The sequence below is a fragment of the Pinus tabuliformis genome, chromosome J (genome assembly GCF_031772625.1).
Source record: "Pinus tabuliformis cultivar Carrire ecotype Pingquan chromosome J, CPIR1, whole genome shotgun sequence".
Classification (NCBI taxonomy): Eukaryota; Viridiplantae; Streptophyta; class Pinopsida; order Pinales; family Pinaceae; genus Pinus; species Pinus tabuliformis.
This window is the reverse complement of record NC_142295.1, coordinates 982676967-982698764: the sequence shown is the minus strand read 5'-3', so window position 1 is coordinate 982698764 and position 21798 is coordinate 982676967. Positions and strand designations below refer to the sequence as shown.

Genomic DNA, 21798 nt, shown 5'->3' with positions numbered 1-21798 from the left:
GGAATGGAAAATGACATCTACCCATGGTATTCATCCACCCATGGTATTCACCCACCCATGGAATTTACCCATGGTATTAATCCACCTATGGAATGTACCCATGGTATTGTAAGTGGCATCCACCCATGGTATTCATTCACGCATGGTATTTTCCCATGGTATTGTATGTGACGTCAACCCATGGTATTCATTCACCCATGGTATTTACCCACCCATGGAATTTACTTGTGGTATTGTAACCAAAAAATGCTATAAGTAACAAGTCACATTTTGTAAAATGACGGATTGTCCACCACAATCTATCTTTTACAGCCATTATTTGTTCTAATTAAAAAAAAAGTTTCTTTATGGTTTTATTTACTGTGTGTTCTCTCATTTTCTTTCTGGCATTGCAATTTTTCAGATCTTGGGGGCCTCCCCCCAACATCCGGATCAATTTTTGCACCTTCAAACTTCACATTCATATAAGACATTAGGAGTGATGAGAATCTCAAAGAGGAGTTTATTTTTTTTCCAAACCTAAAAATTTATTGATTTATAGTTGTTTTGAACACCAACATGTGGGGTTTTCCCTCCATTAATCCTTTTTTCAATGTTATAGTTCTAGTGAAGCTTGTGGTGATGGTTCACTTTGAGACCTTTGTTTGAATCAACTTCCTCTAAGATGTTATTATCACACACAAAAGTAGCATAAATGATCATCTTTTATTTGATAATCATAATCTTTGTCTTGTGAATGTTTATTGGCATACCTATTTTAAAGTAAAAATTCTTCAAAATTCCTAGTTGCTTGTCAATATTAGAGGGACACCATGCCATAAGAATGATATTGTCATCTTAATAAAGAAGGATGTTGACAATTCTAGTTAAACTAGTGTTAGCAAAGCCCTTTTTTTAAACATGCTTCTAACTTGTCAATGTAAAAACCAAAAATAGTAGAGGATAGGGCACAATCTTGCTTAACTCCTATATTACAATTAATTTATTCCAACCAACCCTTAGTGTTCTTAAATTTAGTAATACTATTCTCATATAGCCTTATTATAACAACTCTTAACTCAAAAGGAAGTTCTAAATATTTTAATATATTTCAAAGTTTCTTTTAAACATTCAATTCAAAGTTTGCTTAAAGTTAACGAAGTAGCATAAGAGATTGATTTTATTATTGGAATATTTCTCTCTAATAATCTTAAATTTAACTAAATAATAGATTATAACTCAAACTAATATAAATATATAAAAAAGAAACTAAAAATGTTTTAAGTCTCAATCAATTTTAATTTTTTTTTTCCCTTTAAATTTAGATGCATATATTAAGTCCCAAGGGGGTAGCTCAATTGGTGATTGAAGTATTGTGAACCCTGAGAAAACTGAGAGATCCAAGTTTCAAATCCCTCAATTATGACCTAGTTTACGAAGAGAAGGACGAGTCGTAGACCCCCAGAATTTTACTGGTAGCTACGTGTTAGGCGGGCTACTGGGTTCCTCTAGGATACAAAAAGAAAGATGCATATATTAAATTGTAATTATTATTTTTAAGATGTCTAGAGGAATTAACAACTAGGTTGGGCTCATGCTTGTGTGACACAAGGTTGATTCCAACCACTACTCCTATAACCTCTAGGTGCACCACACACCCCCCAAGCATAACACACAAGGTAGGCAAGGTTTGAACCAATGATGTCGCAAGCAATACTTTAATTGTACACTATATTTCCAACTAATATACACCCCCATGGGCTTTAAATCATAAGTTTTAAATGATATAATCCATTTTATTTTTTAAGTGATTTTTTATTTTTATTTTATGTTATTATTCTATCAAGGTTGGTACACTAAAAGCAGTGGTGGTGGAAATTTATTTGGGGAGTAAGTGCCCCTTTGAAAGCCAGGATCACTACTTAGCTGACCCTCAACAATAAATTACTCACCTGGGATAACTTATTGAGGCGAGGGTGGATCAGTCCAAATCAATGCCCTCTTTGTAGTGAACAAGAAGAATCCCCCTTGCTTTCATTTATGAAGTGCAAACATTTTAAAAAGGTTCGTGAGTCCCTATGGAGCTCTTACAAGCCAAAAACTATTTAAATTGGTATATCCATTTGTAATGCATTTCACGCGTGTTGGTTCAACAACAAGGTGGTATGTTTTGATGGTTTTCCATGCATATTAATCTCATGCATTTAGAGAGCTAGAAATATCATGGTTTTTCAAGACCATTTCATGCCTCCTAAGTTATGAACAACTAAGGTGGTAGCTTTAGCTAGTGAACTCAAGGCGGATCAAAAGGCAACCAAACACAAGAATTTGATTATGCCAGTGCTAGATTATGACACCCCTTGGGTTTTTTTTGTTACGCCATTTAGGGACACCCTCCTTGTTGCGGCACAGGGGTCATCCTCTACTTTAGTCACTCTTACTTCATTCATTATCGCTATGCGTCGAACATGGTCTTAAATAGTAAAGTTGAATTTCCAACTCTATGGCGCCTATTGGAATTAACAAGGAAAAAAGGCACCCCTATATTATAAGTGTTTGGGAATTTGTAGCTCTATGGTGCCTGTTGGCATTGGAAAGGAAAAAATGCACCCCCAGATTATAGGTGTTTGGGGATTCCAAATTAGTCATTGATTGGGAAAACTGAAAGGTGGAGGTCTCCAATATCAGTCTCAATTCACTACTCCTTGACATTCGTGTTGTTGTGAGCTCCTTCAACCAACAAACTTTCAGTCACATCCTTTGTGAACTAAAGTTGGTAGCATACAATCTCTCAAATGATGCCCTTGCACTCCCAATTGGATCAATTGGACTTATGAGTTTGCAGATGATGTTAGTAAATTTATGATTTGTTATCATGAATATCCGTCGAGGGACAACTTATATATATATTCAAGGGAAATCATCCTCTCTTAGCCTGAGGGCAACTGTGAGGGTCATTACAACTATATCCATAGACACATAGCCATCACAACAATATTTTTCATCATGTCACTTACAAGGAATTGAACCTGGGTGGGGGAGATAACAACCATTTTGCCCAACCACCTGAGATAAACCCAATTGAATCAAGATTATATATAAATATTATACATAATCTTAATTCAGTTGGGTTTATCTCAAGTGGTTGGGAAAAATGGTTGTTATCTCCCCCACCCAGATTCAATTCCTTGAAAGTGACATGATGATTTAAGAATATATTGTTTAAGAGAATTTAAAAGAATACTATTTTTTCCATGTTTAAGGGATTTTAAAAGAACGTTATTTTTTTCTCCCATCATAAAAACATACTTCTTATTCGAGTTGAATGTTGAATACATTTTGAAGGTTCCTTTTGCAAATGAAAGAAGAAGCATCCTAAAATTGATCATAAAATGTCATTTAAGAGAGCATCGACTATGTACATCATAATTTTTTTTTTTTTTCTAGAGAGATTCATAAAAACAAAATACTAAAACCAATTCTCAAATGGGTTACCTTAGCCATGTCAATTCTCTAAAAAGTCACTTAAGAGTTCTTGTATGATAGATTCGATGGATTCATATGCACAACCATGTGATATGATCCATTTACCAACAACAAGCCTTCCTTTGACAAGAAATTTGCTTTGGCATTGTGTTCTTGAAAAATGCCTATGGCTTGCTTAAAATTATTTATTAGACATGTCCTTACCTATTGAGCCACAACTACTAAATTTGTATTTTGAACCTGAATACTATTTTTCTTTCAACTTATAACAAGTAGTGGGTCTCCCATCATTTGAATCTGATGTAAGTCCTTTAAACAGATAATATTCAAGAGATACAATAGAGCTAAGAATTAAAGTCTATTTTTCCTACTAGGGCTTGCATTGGATTTGAATGAGAAGAAAATTTGAGCTAATATTTAAATTTCAAATCCTAGACCACATGTGTTATCAATGCCTTAACAAGCCCCATCGAAGAAGGCCCACAAATGTCCATGATCAAAATCCAAGCATCCTACTTGTCTTGCAAGCCTATTTTTCAGCCTTGATTGATATGAGTTGTAAAGATGACCAATTTTTGATGCCACCACTATAGGTGAAGTAAAACTATCCTCAAAGATAACATGGTTGCTAGTAGTCCAGATACCCCAACACACTAAGAAGGGTAAATCTCTTAATGATTATAGATTGAACCTGACAAACTAGTATTGAAAACAGAGATCCACCCTTTCCTTCCTCCAAGGTTCAAAATTTTGAAAGATTGTGCCACCTCATACAAAAAAGACTTCATGTACCTATTATGAAAAAAAATATGTTGGGTATCCTTTGCACTCCCTTTGCATAAAAACGTAGGCCTAACCCATTCATATTCCTCTTCTGTAACACCTCCAAAGTTATTTTGGTGAAACTTTTTGGAAATAATTGTTTTCATAAATCTCTACATCGTTATTTCTAGAAAGGTTCACCAACTTAATAATGTACTACGGAAATATGCATTCTAAAAAACATCCCAAGTTAACAATTTCCCATTAAGTATGAGCCACATCAACACAATACATTTTGGTAGTGCCTTAAATTTTTCCAAAGTGGCTTCCACCATCACACAAGGATTGGAACTTGGTTTGCAAAGTAAAACATGGTATCCTTTCTATGTTTCATAAGTTTTATCCAAGGATTTATAAATCCATGTTAATTCATCTATGTTATTTGTAAGCTTGATATGACCGCAAACTAAAGGTTGAATAAAACTTTTCCACCTTGGTTTCTAGTCCTTCGGTAAACCCAAATGTTTAACTAAAAGCCATATCTAATGCCATATGGTAGTGGATCCAATATATGCTATTCTAAAAAGAGTTCCCTATCCTCACTATTGAAGAAACCAAAACCTCTTCGAGAACAAAAATATTTGTATTACAAGCCATAACCACATCAACACCAATTCTCACAAGAGAGCCCAAACCAACCTTCTAAGCAAGAAGATGACCAATCACTGGAAAGGAGAATGTAAGAGTTTTAAATTGATTGGATATATTAAGAATTCATTTGTTTTCCCTTCTCATCCAATTGACAATAGCATTAGGAGAAATGTATTTGTTTAGGAGAATATTTTGTCAAATGCTAGGTTTGGTTAGAAAATTCCACAAAGATTTGACTACAAGAGATCTACCGAAAAGAAGAATATCATATAGACCCCATTCCTTTGGTAGAGAAATTTGCTTCTAGTTAGCTAAATGCAAACCCTTATACTCGCCACTCCCTCATCAAAGATAGTTGAATCATAATATTATATCTTCTCTAGTATGCCTTTAGGTATGTGATCCAAGAGACACTAATACATCGGTATACCTCCGACACCAATTTAACTGGAATAAGCCTTTTGCTTCTAGAAAGCCACCTATTGCACCAAAGTTGAATTCTCTTCTAAATTCAATCAACATGCTAGTGCCAATTGATTTTCTTGTAATTTTTGGGCTTTACCACAAATTAGAGATACTTTATGCCTTCTTCCAAATTCCCCTTGCCACAAGGTAGTATAGAATCCAACTGTGCGAGAAGTTGCTCTTCTAAGGCATAAACATAGCCTACAAATTTCCACCTATTTAACTCCATTTCAATGCCCAAGCAATGAGATTTAAGATATATAAGACCTACCAAGTTTCTCAATTTGATCCAAAATAAGAATGAAAAATATCATCAATAAAAAGAAAATGGGTATCGGTTACCTTCCCGCCAAAGTGCGCGTGCACACACACACACACACTTACACTTACTTTAGTTTTTTTTCACCTTTTATTTTTTCACTCCAAAGTTAAGTTGTGATGTTTTTATGTTAATATTATGGGTGATTTTAGACAACATAATGGGTTTTCAAAATAAAATTATCTTTCTACTTTTGATGATTGTTTAATGTTTTTTATTTTTTCCAATTTAAGTTGCTAATCATTTACTAATCAAAAGTTGATATTTGAGAAATAGAGAAATTTGAGGCATATAAGTCTTTCTATGATTTGAAAATCATAGATATTCACATGCTTATTCTTGTTCAATACAATATAGTGGAATTAGTCTATAACCATAGATTTGGTTTTGATGATGGACACTCTAGATCTTAGGAGATATCTTCTTATTTTGGGTGATAATTAATGTAGCATTGGCAGGTGTTGCAGATAAGCTTGAAAATGGAGAAACTAATGGACTAACGATTGTTCACCTCTTTACAACAACTAGAGTTGTGTTTGAATTTCAAACGTTACAACAAATGTTGAGCTACACTTTTAAGATTAGAAGGTCTATGTTCAAACTAATGTTGGAGATGGAAAACATTTCTATTTTTTAAATGTAGATGCATATAAATGGATGAGAGATAACACACAAATTATTACAATAAAAATTTGGAGTGCTTTGGAAATTATGTAACAATGGTACACAATGAGAGGAACAAAATATATATTCCAATGCCTTTACCTCAAAGATGATTCTCGGTCTATTTTTTTTTTAACTTGAAACTAGGAAAATATTACATTAAAAAAACTATAGCATGGCTAACAACAAGTATACATGTAGTATTGATAAAGAGTTATAGGAAAAAATGAAAACTCTCATAAGCCACTTAACAAAGTTTGCAAAAGTCTATAATTATTACATACTAGTTGTTCTTGTAGATAAATTGTTTGATAAAAAGATCTTGTATTCTAATGACTTCAAAGAACATAAGGATTAGCAAAACATGTGATGACCATTAGCTTTCATCTGACCTAAGTTGGAGGGAATATAATTTTGATGTTTGATGTCCATGTCATAATTCATCTAATGCGTCATCTCCTCCTCTTTGAGTTGCAACATAAAAATAGAAAAATTGTTTGAAATATTTTGGTTTGACACAATGGAGAGTGAATCTTTGCTAATATTAATAACATATATAACATAATTGCTACTAAAATTATAGGCATAAGAATTATACCAACATAATTCACATTTCCAAAGATTAAAATAGATTTTCATCCTTCTAATTTATTTTTATAAAATTATTAGATACATAAACAACATCATTACTACTAAAATTTTAATGAATATATATAATATAAAACTATAATACTGGGAAAAAAATTAAAGTGTCAAATATTTTTATCAATATTTAAAAAAAAATAAAATAAAGTGTTAAATATTTTTGACAATATTCTTAAATATAGTGTTATAGAATACATTTTTTTTTCAGAGAAAAATTCTCATATGGCGGAAGCCTACAGAATACATATTATTTATCTAAAGGAAGCCTACAGAATACATATTATTTATCTAAAATAATAAACCAAAATGACATCTAAATACAAAGTATTCCATTTCTATCATAACATTCCACTAAACAACCAAAATCATATTCCTCTCTTAAACCATTGATGCAAACTAAAATCAAAATCAATAACTAAATTTTCAGCGATTTGTTCCACAAACATGGCAAAACTAATTAAAAGTGGAGTATAGTCTCATGGATACAAACACAAGCAACATGCAAACAGATCAGATGTATGAAACATTTTCAGTTCCAAATACTCCCTTGAACGCACTCCTCCATGTCCAATCAACACTGAATTGATAGGTGCTCATCGGAGTTTTTGGAGGAAGGTAAGAGAATCGAAGAGGAGAACAATTTATCTACGCCACCACCCTGCTATTAATTTTTATCATGCTCACGGTCATTGTGAAGAAATGAACATATAGGTCTGTGCTCGAGTACAGTGGTGCTGGAACGCAGAACGATAACGGGATTTTCACATTTGGGTGCCGAAATTGGGCGGACTTTTATCAGGTTCTAAGCTCTCTGAGACTTGGTTCATTTGTTCAACTCCACATTTTACAAATTTCTTTCTGTGTTTTTGAATTGGCTGTTTGAGAAACTAAAAATGGTAGAAAGGAACCATGAGAATGCCAGAGAAGAAATTAACAATTATCATCTAAAACCTTACCCTGCAAGGCCTGTAATTCCCAAGAGAGTGTTCAATGGAGCACTGGATTTGCTCCTAGATGCTATTCAGTTCTCTGCATTTGGCCAAGAAGAAGAAGAAAATGGGAATTCTAATAATGCCCATGACAGGAAAACTGTCAGAAATCGCCGAAAAGATGGGCATTTTAGAATTACAGACATCAAAACACCCCGAGAAGAGCACTTCGGTGATACCCACGATAGAAACGGTATCAGAAATGACCAAGATCAACAGTATAATGTTACCCGCCAGAGAGTATTTAATAGAAATCCACAGTTCGTCACTGATGAAGACTGTGGGAAGGCTTTATTTGCTCACAATGGGGTGCCCATCTCACAGAAGAAGGTAGCGAGACGAGCCAAGAATGTGTACAAGTCCAGAACTTATGTCTCTGCACACATCATGCTCCCAGCTAAAGAATTTTGTTCTCTCGTGGCTGATGGTGGTAGTTTCCGTACGGAGGAAACCACAGGAAGAAAACTGCCACATGCATTACATAAGGAGAAGGAATGCAAGGCAATTGAAAGTGGGGATTTGAAGGGCGATTTCAGGGTTGGTGACGGGGGAATGGGGCCTGTTTCCCGGACCAAGCATGGAAGGTCCCAAATTCTGCCGTCTAGATACAATGATTCTGTGCTTCAGCCATGGAAAAGAGGGACAAGGCCAAAGAAATTAGCACAGTGAATTTCGAGGATTCGACGATGTTTTGGTTTTCTTCGAAGAGGTTAGATATTCAATTTTGCCTAATTGTGACCCTAGATCTGTGAATCTATCTATGATTATTTATGTTCTCTTTTGCTATTCAGGTCGCCCTTTCAGTCAGGACCAAACTGGCAAGACCTTTCAGGACCTTGCCTGACAGACGAATTATAATTTTATCTATTAGGTATCTATAGTTCCCATATGTAGAAAGACACCGAATTCTGTGTTCTGGTTCATAAAGTGCAATGTACAGCTTGTTTTTGTTAAAGAGGCAATTGAATCCCTATATCGAAGTTTTGACTCGAGTGGAAGGTATTTCACTCTGAATTCAATTTAATGAATTTTTGCCGATGCAGCTGAATCAGTTTATGGTCCTACTTTCTTTTTCCATGTGCTGCCTCTGCGTCTCTGTCATTGTGGACATGAAACTAACTGTTGCCTAGCATTTTAGCTTAGCAGTTCATCGGGCTTGCTTATTTATCAGCATCTCTTAGAGACATGCCACTATTGATCTTGAACCTGCTGCCTGTTTTCATAGGGATTTGTTTTCTGCAGTCTACTCCTTATTAGGTTAGTTTAGGAACCACCATGAGCAGTTCATTAGTCTTATTTGTCAGCATCTGTGGAGACATGCCACCCTTTATCTTGAACCTGCTGCCTGTTTTCCCAGGCTTTTGTTTTCTGAAGCCTACTCTTTAGTAGGTTAGTTTAGGAACCACCATGAGCAGAGTATTAAGAGGCTAGACAATGGTGATTGCAAATTCGTAAGTGAGCTGGTACAGATTTCCCAGGCCATGGTGAGATCGTGGGTGCCCAGTAAAAAATTGATTTTGATTTTTTGGAGCTTGCTAAACTTGGGGCTCAAACATAACTCCATGCTTATTAGGCACCCACATTCTCACAGTGGATTGGGAGGTCGACTCTGGTCACTTAGATGGACTTATATTTGAACCCTGAGGTTTGCCAACTCAAAATTGAAATAAAAGTTTTGCAATTCTGACAGTATCTAGCTGGATGTACAAATAATTATAGCCGCTTTTCTCTGTAATATATCGATTACAATTCACAGTCAAGGGAAAAAGTTTCTTATCATGTAGATCTGTTATAAACAATTATGTTAGTTTGGTTGCAGAGGAAAATGTGAGTCAAAGCTTAGATGTTTATCAGAAACGGCAGGAGAATTGCCTCAGTATTTGTTCTTGATGGCACAACTATAATTTTTTTACATTCAGCTGGGTAATACATGTATAAAGTCAGTACATAAAAGGACCATATTATAGGTGATGAATTGCTCGTAACTACAGCTTTAGAGAGAATTATTTATATTGTACCACCCTTTAATTAAATCAACTCAGAGTTCTGCAGTGATTCAATGCTAAGTTCTCTAAGCTTTCACCAGAGCTTGTTTTAAGATGTCAGAAGTCAGAAACACTATTATGGATAATTTCTCATCAATCAGAATTCTATTTAGAAAGTATGTTTTCCAGTTCAATCTTTTGTGAAACCTCTCGGGATTCCCCTCTCTTCCCCTTAAAATCCAAATGGAGGGCAGTTCAACTGCCAGCCACAATAGTAGTTGGTAATCCAATGAGACTCAACCTGACCTCAAACCTCAGGCAGACTAGAACAGGAGGTCTTACTGCGAACTCCACCTTTAAACAGTCCATTTAAACTGATTGAGCTAACCCACTGGGCTTGTGTGTGCAATACACACACACATAGAGAGAGGGAGGGGGGGAAGTTGAGCTGTCGGATAATGTCCAGTATTGTCAACACTTGTTATTTATATGGTACAGTAGACTGTTCATGTAAGTGACTTTGCTTTGGTACTTAAGCTACAAGGTTCGCTGATGATTCTGGCTGTTAATTTTGGATTTCAACAAATTATATCAGTGCCCAGTTAAACTGGTGTACCTTTTGGATTTCATTATGATTTTTTCATGGAACTTAAAAGTTAAGATTTAAACATAGTTAAAATGTTTCTAACTGAAAAACAAACCTTGCATTTTTGCTTATGATCAGGAGATACAAATCTACGTAGTGTGTAGATATTAGTATGATATCATTAAAGTAAATTAGTTTGAAGGGTTTTTCTTGTTGTAGTGCATTTGATTGCACAGCTTTTTATCTAGGAAGTCAGAGAAATTCTTCTCTTTTTTCTTTTCCTAGTTGGAAGTGCTTCAAGAAACATCATGCTTCCTAGGGGCAGCAGGGCAAAGAACGAAGTTCCTTCAGCTTAGAACCCAGGTCTGAGGGGTATCTATGCCACCCAAGTTGTGTGGGACTTGCACCTGGCCTTGTCCCTTTTAAATCCATACTATCTGGGTGGGGCAGAACATAACAGGAGTGCAACCCTGGTGTGGCAAGTTGCCCAGGACTTGCACCTGGCCTTATACCTTTCAAATTCATACCATCTGGGTGGGGCAGAACATAGCAGGAGTGCAACCCTGGTGTGGCAAGTTGCCCAGGACTTGCCCCTGGCCTTATCCCTTTCAAATTCATGCCATCTGGGTGGGGCAGAACATAGCAGGAATGTAACCCTGGTGGGCACGTTGACACTATGTTGACCTTACAAACGAACTAGTGGTTGATTGGCATAGAAATTCTTTTTCATTATGAGTATCTAGAGAATTCTATTATTTTCACTTCATGTTCCAATGATCAATCTTACTGTTACAAGATATGAAGTTGATTTATCCTTTATTAGCATTCTTCGAATCTCTATAGACACTGGTGGAAGCCCGAGGACACGAAAAAGTGTGGATTAGTCATTTTTTCTAGATGAACAATATATGAAGGTATAAGACATATCTTCTTGTGGCTAGATACGGTAGCATAAAATCTTGTGGGCTGTATATTTCTTTTATGTATTAATTTTACCGAGATTTTTGTCCTACTTTTGGTTTCCATAAGTAGGAAACAACTAATTTGTCATTGCGGTTGAAATGTCAGGTTGCTTTTTAAGCCTTGGCAAGTTTAAGTATTTGGTACTACAACTATATCAGCAAGTGAACTTTAAGATATGTGCTGTTTCAAGTCTAATCAAATCGAGTTGTATGGCATTCCCTTCAATGTTTATCTAGCTGAAGAAATTTATTGCTTCATGACTTGTCATGACATCTCACACACAGACAAATATATTCACGATCCTTTTACCTGTCTACGATAAAAGTTGTGATGGATAAAATAGATTTCCATATGCCATGCCTACTTTTGGTGTATTTTATTATTGTTGTTAATCATTTCTCCTCTTTATTGCTATTATCATCATCACTAGTAAATAATATGGCCTTTAATTCACTAATAACACTTCCATTTCCCATTTTGTACATATGAGCAACATGATTCTTATAGTGCGTTTGTAATTTACATATGTAGCGACAGGTGATGGATTTTCAAAGTCACCTACATGTATATGTACAGGAAGCGAGGCATTATGTGGGTTTGTTGATCATTTCATTTATATTATTTTCAATTATAGGGATAAATAATGATTCATTTATTTGAGGAACATAGCAAACAGCATACTTTCCTGGAGAGTTTTTTTTTCTTTTTTAATTTACAGTTGCAGTATGCACTGCACACCTTCTGGCCTTGGACAAATTGGATAAGGTTGATTCTTGAAAATTGAACTTGTTCTTAGCGAAGATGATGGCTTGTTTTTACCATATGCCACTTTAGGGTGCAGCTTGAGTGGGCCTAATGGTTAAGAACATGCGTTGCCTCTTAAAAGTTACAAGTTCAAATCGAGAGGGGGTAGAGTATGTACACATCTGTAGATTTTAACAGTCAAATCACTGTATGGAGGGGGTCCCTTATCCCACAAACAATCAGGTTCTCATGCACCAATTTGGTGTTTGGCCTCGTCATAACCTTAAAATTAAAATTAGATTGTTATTATTTTATTAGCCACAATACACTACTCACTTCATAAAAAATAATAAAAATAGGTTAGATAAAACATTTTTCTCTACAAACATAAAACATCTGTCCCAAATGCCCTTTACTCCAAAATGACTGCTCTTTTTAAAGCATTATGTTTTCAACTTCTTCTTTGTTTTGTTCTCTCTCTGCTACCTTATATAAAAATGAATTAACCTTCTTGCAAATGCATGTATTCCTATCAGCCCATTTATATGTTTCAAATTTTGTGAAGCATGTTGCGTGGTTTATGTGTTGATGTTTTAGCATGCCTTGTTTCAAATACACGCGCATTCTCTTCCCCCAAAGGGGCACTGTCATGCCCATGAGTTGGTGTTTGCGATGTGCGACAGGCGGTGGCATGACTTTCAGTTAAAGGCGATGAGTCAGGATGTGCGACGAGTTGGGCGGTCGGTTAAACGTGCCCGAGTCACATGCAACGAAGTTGCGATGACAAGACGAGTCGGGATGTGCGACGAGTTGGGCGGTCGGTTAAACGCGCTCGAGACACATGCGACGAGTTGGGCGGTCGGTTAAACACGCTGGAGACACATGCGACGAAGTGCGACAGAGACACAAGTTGCGACGAGCCAACATAAGGGTCGAAAAACTGAGAGGGCGAAATTTGGCTAAGTGTGGGGAAGTGCGACGAGTTTATAGGAGGGTCGAAAAACCGAGTGGGTTGGTAGAGCCGACACATGGTTGGAAGTGGAGCCAACTTAACTTGGTGGTGTGATGACCGAATTGTATGATCAACCTGGGCAGGCTGACCCACCATTATCCATGGAAGAACTCATATATATATGTGGTGGACGCATGGAGGAAAAGCAATCACTCAACACTTCCAAGCTATTCAAGCCTTCTACGACTTGGACGAGGAGCAAGGAAGGGCAAGCGCATAGGAGCAGGCCGAGAGTGCAAGCGGACACGGAGGGCCGAAGCACTTGGCCGAAAACAGAAATGGATCGAGCTACAGGCGGGCGGATTTCTAGTGCGGGTGAACTAGGCAATGACGAGGCTGCAAGGTGAGCTGCTGCAGGGCGTGCCTGCCCGGAAGTCTAAACGAAGGCAGGTCGAGTGATCAACCGAGTGGGCGGACTGTTGAACGGAGGAACGGGCGCACTGTTGAACGAATGAGCCACGCAGGCTATTGAATAGATGAGTTGGGCGGACTATTGAACGGATGAGCTGGGGCAGTTGTGAATGAACGAGCTGGGGCAAAGGTGAACGGACGAACCAGAGGTGAGTTGAATGGGTGAATGGGTGTGTTGGGCGAGTCGGACCCCTAGCGCTAGGCACTCCTACCCACGAGTGGGGCAACACAACACGACACGGTTGCGACAAGTGAAGGCATAGTGCGGGTGCGGTTGGAGGCGAGCTGGGCGCCCTGCCCAATGACGAGTCAGGTAGGTGACCCGAGGGCGTGGGCACTCCTGCCCGAGCATGAGCCAAGCCTGGGCAAGGCTGAACGAAGGCCAAGTTGGTGAATTTGGCATTTGTGAAGGTGAATTTTGGGGTTGCCTTACAAAGGCTGAATATTGTAAATACTTGTAAAAATTGTATTGTTATATTTATTCAGGCAAACTCTAACCAGGGAGTTGCCCCTCCCTTTGAAAGAAGTATTAATCCGCTGTGCATACTTTTAATGATGATGATGATGAATGTTTCCGCTGTGTAAAAGAATGATGAATGCTTAGTAAAGTTGAAAAATATTCTAAGTATTGAATGTTAGGCATAGTCTGTACTCGAGAGTATTGGTGAAAAGAAATTGGGTAGTGGTGCCACACCTGCCTATGTGCGGTTGAAAGACTACTACTAGGATAGAGGCATGACAGTTGGTATCGAAGGCTATTTGGAAGAAGTGATACAACTACACTTCGTGACAGTTGGTATCAGAGCCATAGTCCTTTGATCGATTTGCAGATTTGGAAGTTTGACAGGGGTAAGCAAAGGGCCAAGTTGAATGATAAAAGAAGTATATGGTCTCCACTAGATCACAAAGGAAGCTGATGGCAAGTCAAGCAGAGGAACCTCAAGTTATGACGGGGGAATCTAGTAGGGATGCCGAGACAATTTTCATGGATAAGGTATTGGATAGAATGGAGGAATTAGCTTCTGAAGTAGCTTCGATGAAGGCCGAGAATGCTGAATTTCGGGATGGTTACATGAAGTTGAAGGAAGATTTTGAAGACCTCAAAATCTGATACGAGTATACAGAATGGTTGTATACACAAACAGAGAAAGAAGTCAAAGAGATTGGAGCTGCAAGGGACCAAGGTTTGGCAGAAATCTTGAAGTTGTAGAAAGATCTTGGAGATGCTCGAAATGAGATAGCGGTTCTGAAGAAGGCAATTGGGCAAAGTTCTGGTGGAGGAGTTGCTCATGTGAAGGTCAAAGAACCCGATTCTTATGACGGGACAAGAAGTGCGAAAACTCTTGGTAATTTCTTATGGGATATGGAGCAATACTTGGAGCGTTTGGGAATGCTTGATGATGAGGCCAAAGTGAAGGTAGCTGCTCAATTCTTGACGAAAGATGCTAAGATGTGGTGGCGAAGAAAGATGGACCAGATTGCTAGTGGCGATGTTGCGGAAATCACTTCATGGGATGACATGAAGAAAGCTTTGCAAGCTCATTTTAGTCCACAAGAAGAGACATGGGATGCAAGGATGAAGATAAAATACATAAAGAAAACAGGAAGCCTACAAGCATATCAATGAGAGTTCTCAAGTGCAGTTTTGGAGTTACCTGATATGGAGGAAAGGGACAAGGTGTTCAATTTCATTATAGGATTGAAACCTTGGGCACACAATGAGGTGAAGAGGCAAAAGATTAAGACACTTGAAGAAGCTTTTGCAGCAGTTGATCGCTTGGTAGAACATTATGATGAAGGAACCGAAGAACGAAAGAAGAAGATTGATAAGCCGAAAGAGAAGTCTACGAAAGAAGAGCCTTCGAGATCGTATGACAAGACGAAGACGAAGAAGCCCTTGAAGTGTTGGATATGTGAAGAACCACATACGGTGAAGAATTGTCCTTCAAGACCGAAAGTGGCAGTGATGGCACAATCTGATGCGAAGAAGAAGAAAGAAGAAACTTTCATTGGAGTTATGCAGATTTTGGGAGCTACAGTGGCTACAAAAGCGATCTCACGAAGAGATCCCGAAAGGAACCAGTTGGAATATGTGGAGATGAAGATTGGGAAAGGCACTGTTCTCACCATGGTGGATAGTGGTGCAACTCATAACTTCATGAATGAAGATATTGTGAGGAAGATTGGGCTGAAATTTATACCAATTCAAGAAAAATTGAAAGCGGTGAATTCTCCACCTGATTTTGTGATTGGTGTAGCTAAGAAGGTTGATGTGAGCCTAGGTGAATGGACAGGGAAGGTCAATTTCACAGTGGTGCGGATAGATGACTATGAAGTTGTACTGGGCATGGAATTTATGAAGCAATTTGAAGCTATGATAGTTCCACACATGAAGAAGTTGTACATTTACGACGGGCGTGAGGAGGTACCCATTGGTATGCCAACCATAGGGGCTATGACAACCGAATGTAATTTAATAGCGACGAATGGGGAAGAGGTCAAGCGAGATTAGGACGTCTATAAGAGGTTGTCTCATATAGAGGCAAAACTTATGGAGCAGTCACACGTGATTAGAGCATTGTTTGATAGAATCTTGGATCTATCAAGCAGACTAGAGGCAATGGAGAAGGATGAGGATGCTAGACCGGATGATCAGACAGAGAATCGGGAAGCATACTTGCAGAGATTAGAGGTGGAAGATCCTGATAGATGGATTGAGCTGATATGCGAGGAAGAGGGAGAGCCTTCGGCCTCCACTTCCTCCCCCTCTTCTTAGACTAACATGAAGATGAGGCTCATTATTAGTTGCTCATGGCAATGAGTCTCCAACATTTTGAGCATACATCTGGGGTGAGATGGATTCAATTGATAGCAAGATGTAGAGATGAGTCATGATGATGTAGGGAGCATGCGTTCTTGTGGAGGTGATGTATGGTTGGATTAGCTACCCAACTAGTCACCAACACGAGGGGATCCAACACATGATTTTCTTGCAGAGTTTGGCATATCGATGGCATGAGGCAAGTCAACGGTGGTCGCATTTGATTACCCATATACACATATTTGTGTGGATTTATAGTCTTGGCGATGGTGGTTGTTGGGATGGTGTTGTCGAGGATGACAACCGTTTAGAGTGGGCGAGTATGTTACGCCCACGAGTTGGTGTTTGCGAAGTGTGATGAGCAGTGGCATGACTTTCGGTTAAAGGTGATGAGTCGGGATGTGCGACGAGTTGGGTGGTCGGTTAAACGCGCTCGAGTCACATGCGACGAAGTTGTGACAACGAGACGAGTCGGGATGTGCGACGAGTTGGGCGGTCGGTTAAACATGCTCGAGACACATGCATCGAAGTGCGACAAAAACACGAGTTTTGACGAGCCAACACAAGGGTCGAAAAATCGAGAGGGCGAAATTTGGCTAAGTGTGGGGAAGTGCGACGAGTTTATAGGAGGGTCAAAAAACCGAGTGGGTTGGTGGAGCCAACTTAACTTGGTGGTGCGATGACTGAATTGTATGGTCGGCTTGGGCAGGCCGACCCACCATTATCCATGGAAGAACACACACACACACACACATATATATGTGGTGGACGCATGGAGGAAAAGAAATCACTTAATACTTCCAAGCTATTCAAGCCTTCTATGACTTGGACGAGGAGCAAGGAAGGGCAAGCACATAGGAGCAGGATGAGAGTGCAGGCGAACATAAACGGCCAAAGCACTTGGCTGAAAACAGAAATAGACCGAGCTACAGGTGGGTGGATTGTTGGTGCGGGTGAACCAGGCGACGACGAGGCTGCCTGGGCGAGTCGGGTAGATAGGCCACATGGCGAGCTATCGCAGGGCGCGCTTGCCCGGAACTCTGAACGGAGGTGGGTCATGTGATCAACTGAGTGGGTGGACTGTTGAACGAAGGAATGAGTGGACTATTGAACAAATGAGCCAAGCGGGCTGTTGAACGGATGAGTCGAGGCGGTTGTGAACGAACAAGTCGGGGCGGAGGTGAACGAACGAACCAGAGGTAAGTTGAACGGGCAAACGGGTGTGTTGGGCGAGTCAGACCCGAGTGTTGGACGCTCCTGCCCACGGGTGGGGTGACATGACACGACACGGTTGCGACGGGTGAAGGCATAGTGCGGGCGCGATTATAGGCGAGCTGGGCGCCCTGCCCAACGATGTGTCAGGAAGGTGACCTGAGGGCGTGGGCACTCCTGCCCGAGAATAAGCCAAGCCTAGCAAGGTTGAACGAAGGCCAAGTTGGTGAATTTGGCATTTGTGAAGGTGAATTTTGGGGTTGCCTTACAAAGGCTGAATATTGTAAATACTTGTAAAAAAAAATTGTTATATTTATTCGGGAAGACTCTAACCAGGGAGTTTCCCCTCCCTTTAAAAGAAGTATTAATCCATTGTGCATACTTTTAATGATGATGACGATGATGAATGTTTCTGTTGTGTAAAAAAATGATGAATGCTTAATAAGTTGGAAAATATTCTATAAGCGTAGTCCGTACTTGAGAGTATTGGTGAAAAGAAAATGGGTAGCGGTGACGCACCTCCCTATGTGCGGTTGAAAGACTACCGCCAGGATAGGGGTGTGAGAGGCACCTTCCTGTGACTACGGAAATTCTTTCAAAGAGTGATACAATTATACACCTAAAGTAGTATTATATAATCTTATGCATAAGATATTTAAGCACAAGGAGTGTTATACAGTGTTTGTTATTATTGTGATTGGTTGGTAATTTTGTTTTATCGAGTTCATATCACAAGGCTTAGTTGAGATCAATGCATGTCAAACATAACAAATTAAGCTTCTCATTGATATATGAGCAAATCTATTCAAAGTTCACAAATTTAGTCAACCTCTTCAAAATATCAACAAAACAACCATAAAACAACCGCATTGTATCTTATTCATGTGCAGTGAATACCATTTGAATGAAAATCAAATCTTGTGATGTCCTTTTTTTTCGGGACTTGATGTGTATTTTTATGCAATAAAATTTATTTGCAGTGAGAGTAGTGAGTATTTTACACTTTAATATAAAAGAGATGTTGTCACTAACGAATATATCATAATATTATATTAAAAAATAAATAACTTATATATATATAACTCAATTCAGATTCATTTTAACTTAGGATCTATCAAACATGGAGGGGATCAATATTCTTAATGTGTAATTTTTTAATATTATGTAAATCTTTGTTGTTTATTAATTTCTTCATATTAAATCATTAAAAGAATACACATTAAGAAACTTGATCCCTCTTAACACTTAATAGATTTGGTTTTAAAATCAATCTAAACTAGTTATAAATTGGGAAATATTCTTGACTGCGACATATAAATTACCAAACATAATAAATATACAAGAATAAATACCATAATCTAGAGTTTAAATTATAAGGGTAACCTCAAAAAGCACATGATGCTACATTCTTGCAAATGAAATGATACATCTTTATTTTCCAAATCCATTGTTTATTCATATAATAAAAGGAAAAGGCTTAAAATAAATTTGTAATCTTAGTGAACTTCGAGGTGCAATTATTTTCCAACTTCTATTACCTTTGTCACATTTGCTCTGTGTTTGCTTTGATTGGTTGGTATGTGTTGGTCTCCGCCATAGGGCATCTAAAGGGCCTTTATAGCCCACCCATTCAGGGCCCATGTATGGATCATTTGATCCAAACTTAGCTCTAGCCTTAATTATTCATGGTATTTATGTTGATTAATGGTTCTTATAATGGGATTTGAGAAGTTTGTCCTCAATGTATTTTATGAGGTAATATCAATATTACCAAGAAAACCTTTGTTGACATTTTTGTTTATGAGTATTAAGTTATTTATCATGAGTGTAAACAATAGGAACTATGTATATTGTCAATTGTGTGCTTTTGGAGGTGATAATTTAGGTTTCGATGAAGGAATTATAGAAGCCACATGGATGATGTTACTAGAGTACCAAAAAATGAATCAAAGGAATTTTTATATTTTATTTTATGGAATAATATGTGTGATGCCATTATCTCTTGCGAGCGTTGGGTCGACCATAATACCCTTGTGTTTTCCTATTGGTCCAAGGATTTTTTGGTTTAGTTGAGTGCTTATCTTTGCGAATTTGTGTGCGTAGAAACTCCCAACCTTCGCATGCAATTTTGGCCATCCCTTGAGTGCACATCCAAATTGTCATCCAACTTTTTCTATCACAATCACAAAAGACGATATTTCTTAATGTTGATTTGTCCAAAGATATGAAAGAATTTGTCCTAATCCATTGTGGGGATAGGATTTTTAAATAACTACTTTTGTATGTCAATTTACCTATTACTCATTTTAGATTGCAAAGGATAGACCACAAGATTCATGATTTTTGTTTATGGCTAAGCTTGACCCACCCTAGTCTTTGATAAACCATGCACCTCAAGCATCTCAAGTTTAAATGACTACCCAAGTCAACAATGACTCAAAGAAAGGATGAGTTCAAGTGATTTGCAAGAATTCTCCTAGGAATAAGTTTCCATCTAGAAGGCCCAATCCAATAAATGAATGACATTTTTTGTGTTTACAATCTAATATGGTGGTTAAGTTTGTCACATTCAATTTGTAAGCCCATGATTTTTGTCGTGATGAAGGAGTTAAGACAACCATCCCAAAAGACCACCCTTCTAGTAGGTGCAAGAAGAAGGTGCACACTTCACCACCTCTCTTGAATTCCTAGGACTCCTCTAACTTCAAGGAAGCCCAATTTGCACCATGCATGATTATTTTTAACATGCTCTTCAAGTCCCATCAATCTCAAACTCTTTCCACATCATGGTTGTGTTGAATGATAATGTTGTCTTGGGTGATATGAATTTCGTTGCTACTTTTAGTCTATCAAGGTATTATCATGGAATGGCAAGGAACCAATAAACCCTTGTGGAACAAGTATGACTCACAAGCTTAGGATTGTGCTTCAAAACTTGTTTATTCTCTCCTTGTAAGATGTGAATATTTCTTGTTTTGGCCATTTAAAGAGTTCTTTGAAGCAAATTATGTTGAATGTGACCAACTTCACCTCTACTCATGAAGATGGTAGAGTATTTATGACCCTTGTGTCACCTCTTCTTGTTGCTATTGTTATGGAGTGGGGAACTAACCCTACTTAGAGGTTTGTTTGGGTTATGATGAATTTGGATGGCCTCATTTTGGGTCTAGCTAACATCTATGCGATCAATGATGCCAAAAAAATAACTCACTTTTGGAGATGGATCTTCAACTAACACTTTGAAGCCCATTGACTTGTTTGTGAAGATTTTAACATGGTTGATGCCTAGAAGGATAAATAAGGCACACTTCTAATTAGACTATGTGATAATGAGAAAACAATGTGGAATACCTTTAAAGCAAGATTCGGGTGGTATGACCCCAAACAATTTAAAAGAATGGGGTCATTCAAGTTATGATCCATCTAGTCCAAATTTTGTAAGAGCAACATAAGAGTCCTCCAAAAGCAAATGGAATACCTTATTTTTTGGGTTGTGGAGGAGCTTGGAGTGTTCAAGGATTGGGGGAAGCCACACTCTCTAACAATAAATCTATGTAGACTCTAGCAATAAATACATGTACTTTTCTGTTTACCAAGGTGCATTCAAAATATATATGCCTAAAGGCCATTGTATCATGAATGTATCCCACTTGAAGAATTGGAGTTCATTGCATGTATCACATAAACATTATGCCAAGCCCTAAAGGAGGGATAATTGGATTATTTGGTGGGAAGAAAATATCAACCATACCACCTAATTTATGAGGGGCTATGGCTAACAAAGCACCTCAATTTGACTTAAATGACATAAAGTAGTCTACAATGAGCTTGAGTAGGTCAACCAATAAATCCACTCTATCCCTTTTAATAGATAAATTTAGGCTAGGGCCACCAAGCTTTGGCATCAATTGGAAGTTGATGAAATTCAAAGTCCCGAGGGAGCCAATGGCTCAAAAATAGTGACTGGCCAACAAAAGGATTCTTTAAGGCATTGGTCTCCAAAGAAGCTATCAAAAACATCTATGTATTTGTGACTCTTAAGGGAAGGCTAATCATGCACAGGGGCATTGAAAAATATTTTTTCCTACACTACATATCAGTATCT

The 21798-nt window shown here is 38.0% G+C and overlaps 2 protein-coding genes across 2 annotated transcripts; both read left to right on the top strand.

The window, feature by feature from the left end:
• Positions 1-7402: 7402 nt before the first annotated feature.
• On the top strand, positions 7403-9034 carry LOC149230147 (uncharacterized). Its single transcript, XM_089376004.1, has 2 exons — positions 7403-8668; positions 8751-9034. Exon 1 carries the CDS (start codon positions 7864-7866, stop codon positions 8626-8628), a length of 765 nt encoding a protein of 254 aa, XP_089232130.1. The 5' UTR covers positions 7403-7863; the 3' UTR covers positions 8629-8668; positions 8751-9034.
• A 6592-nt stretch (positions 9035-15626) lies between these two features.
• Positions 15627-16172, top strand: LOC149230146 (uncharacterized). The gene has a single exon (XM_089381213.1). It carries the CDS (start codon positions 15627-15629, stop codon positions 16170-16172), a length of 546 nt encoding a protein of 181 aa, XP_089237339.1.
• The last annotated feature ends 5626 nt before the right edge of the window (positions 16173-21798 follow it).

What these genes read in the sequence shown, in the direction of transcription:
- LOC149230146 (XM_089381213.1), top strand. Translation starts at nt 15,627, where the DNA reads ATGGCACAATCTGATGCGAAGAAGAAGAAAGAAGAAACTTTCATTGGA.
- LOC149230147 (XM_089376004.1), top strand. Translation starts at nt 7,864, where the DNA reads ATGGTAGAAAGGAACCATGAGAATGCCAGAGAAGAAATTAACAATTAT.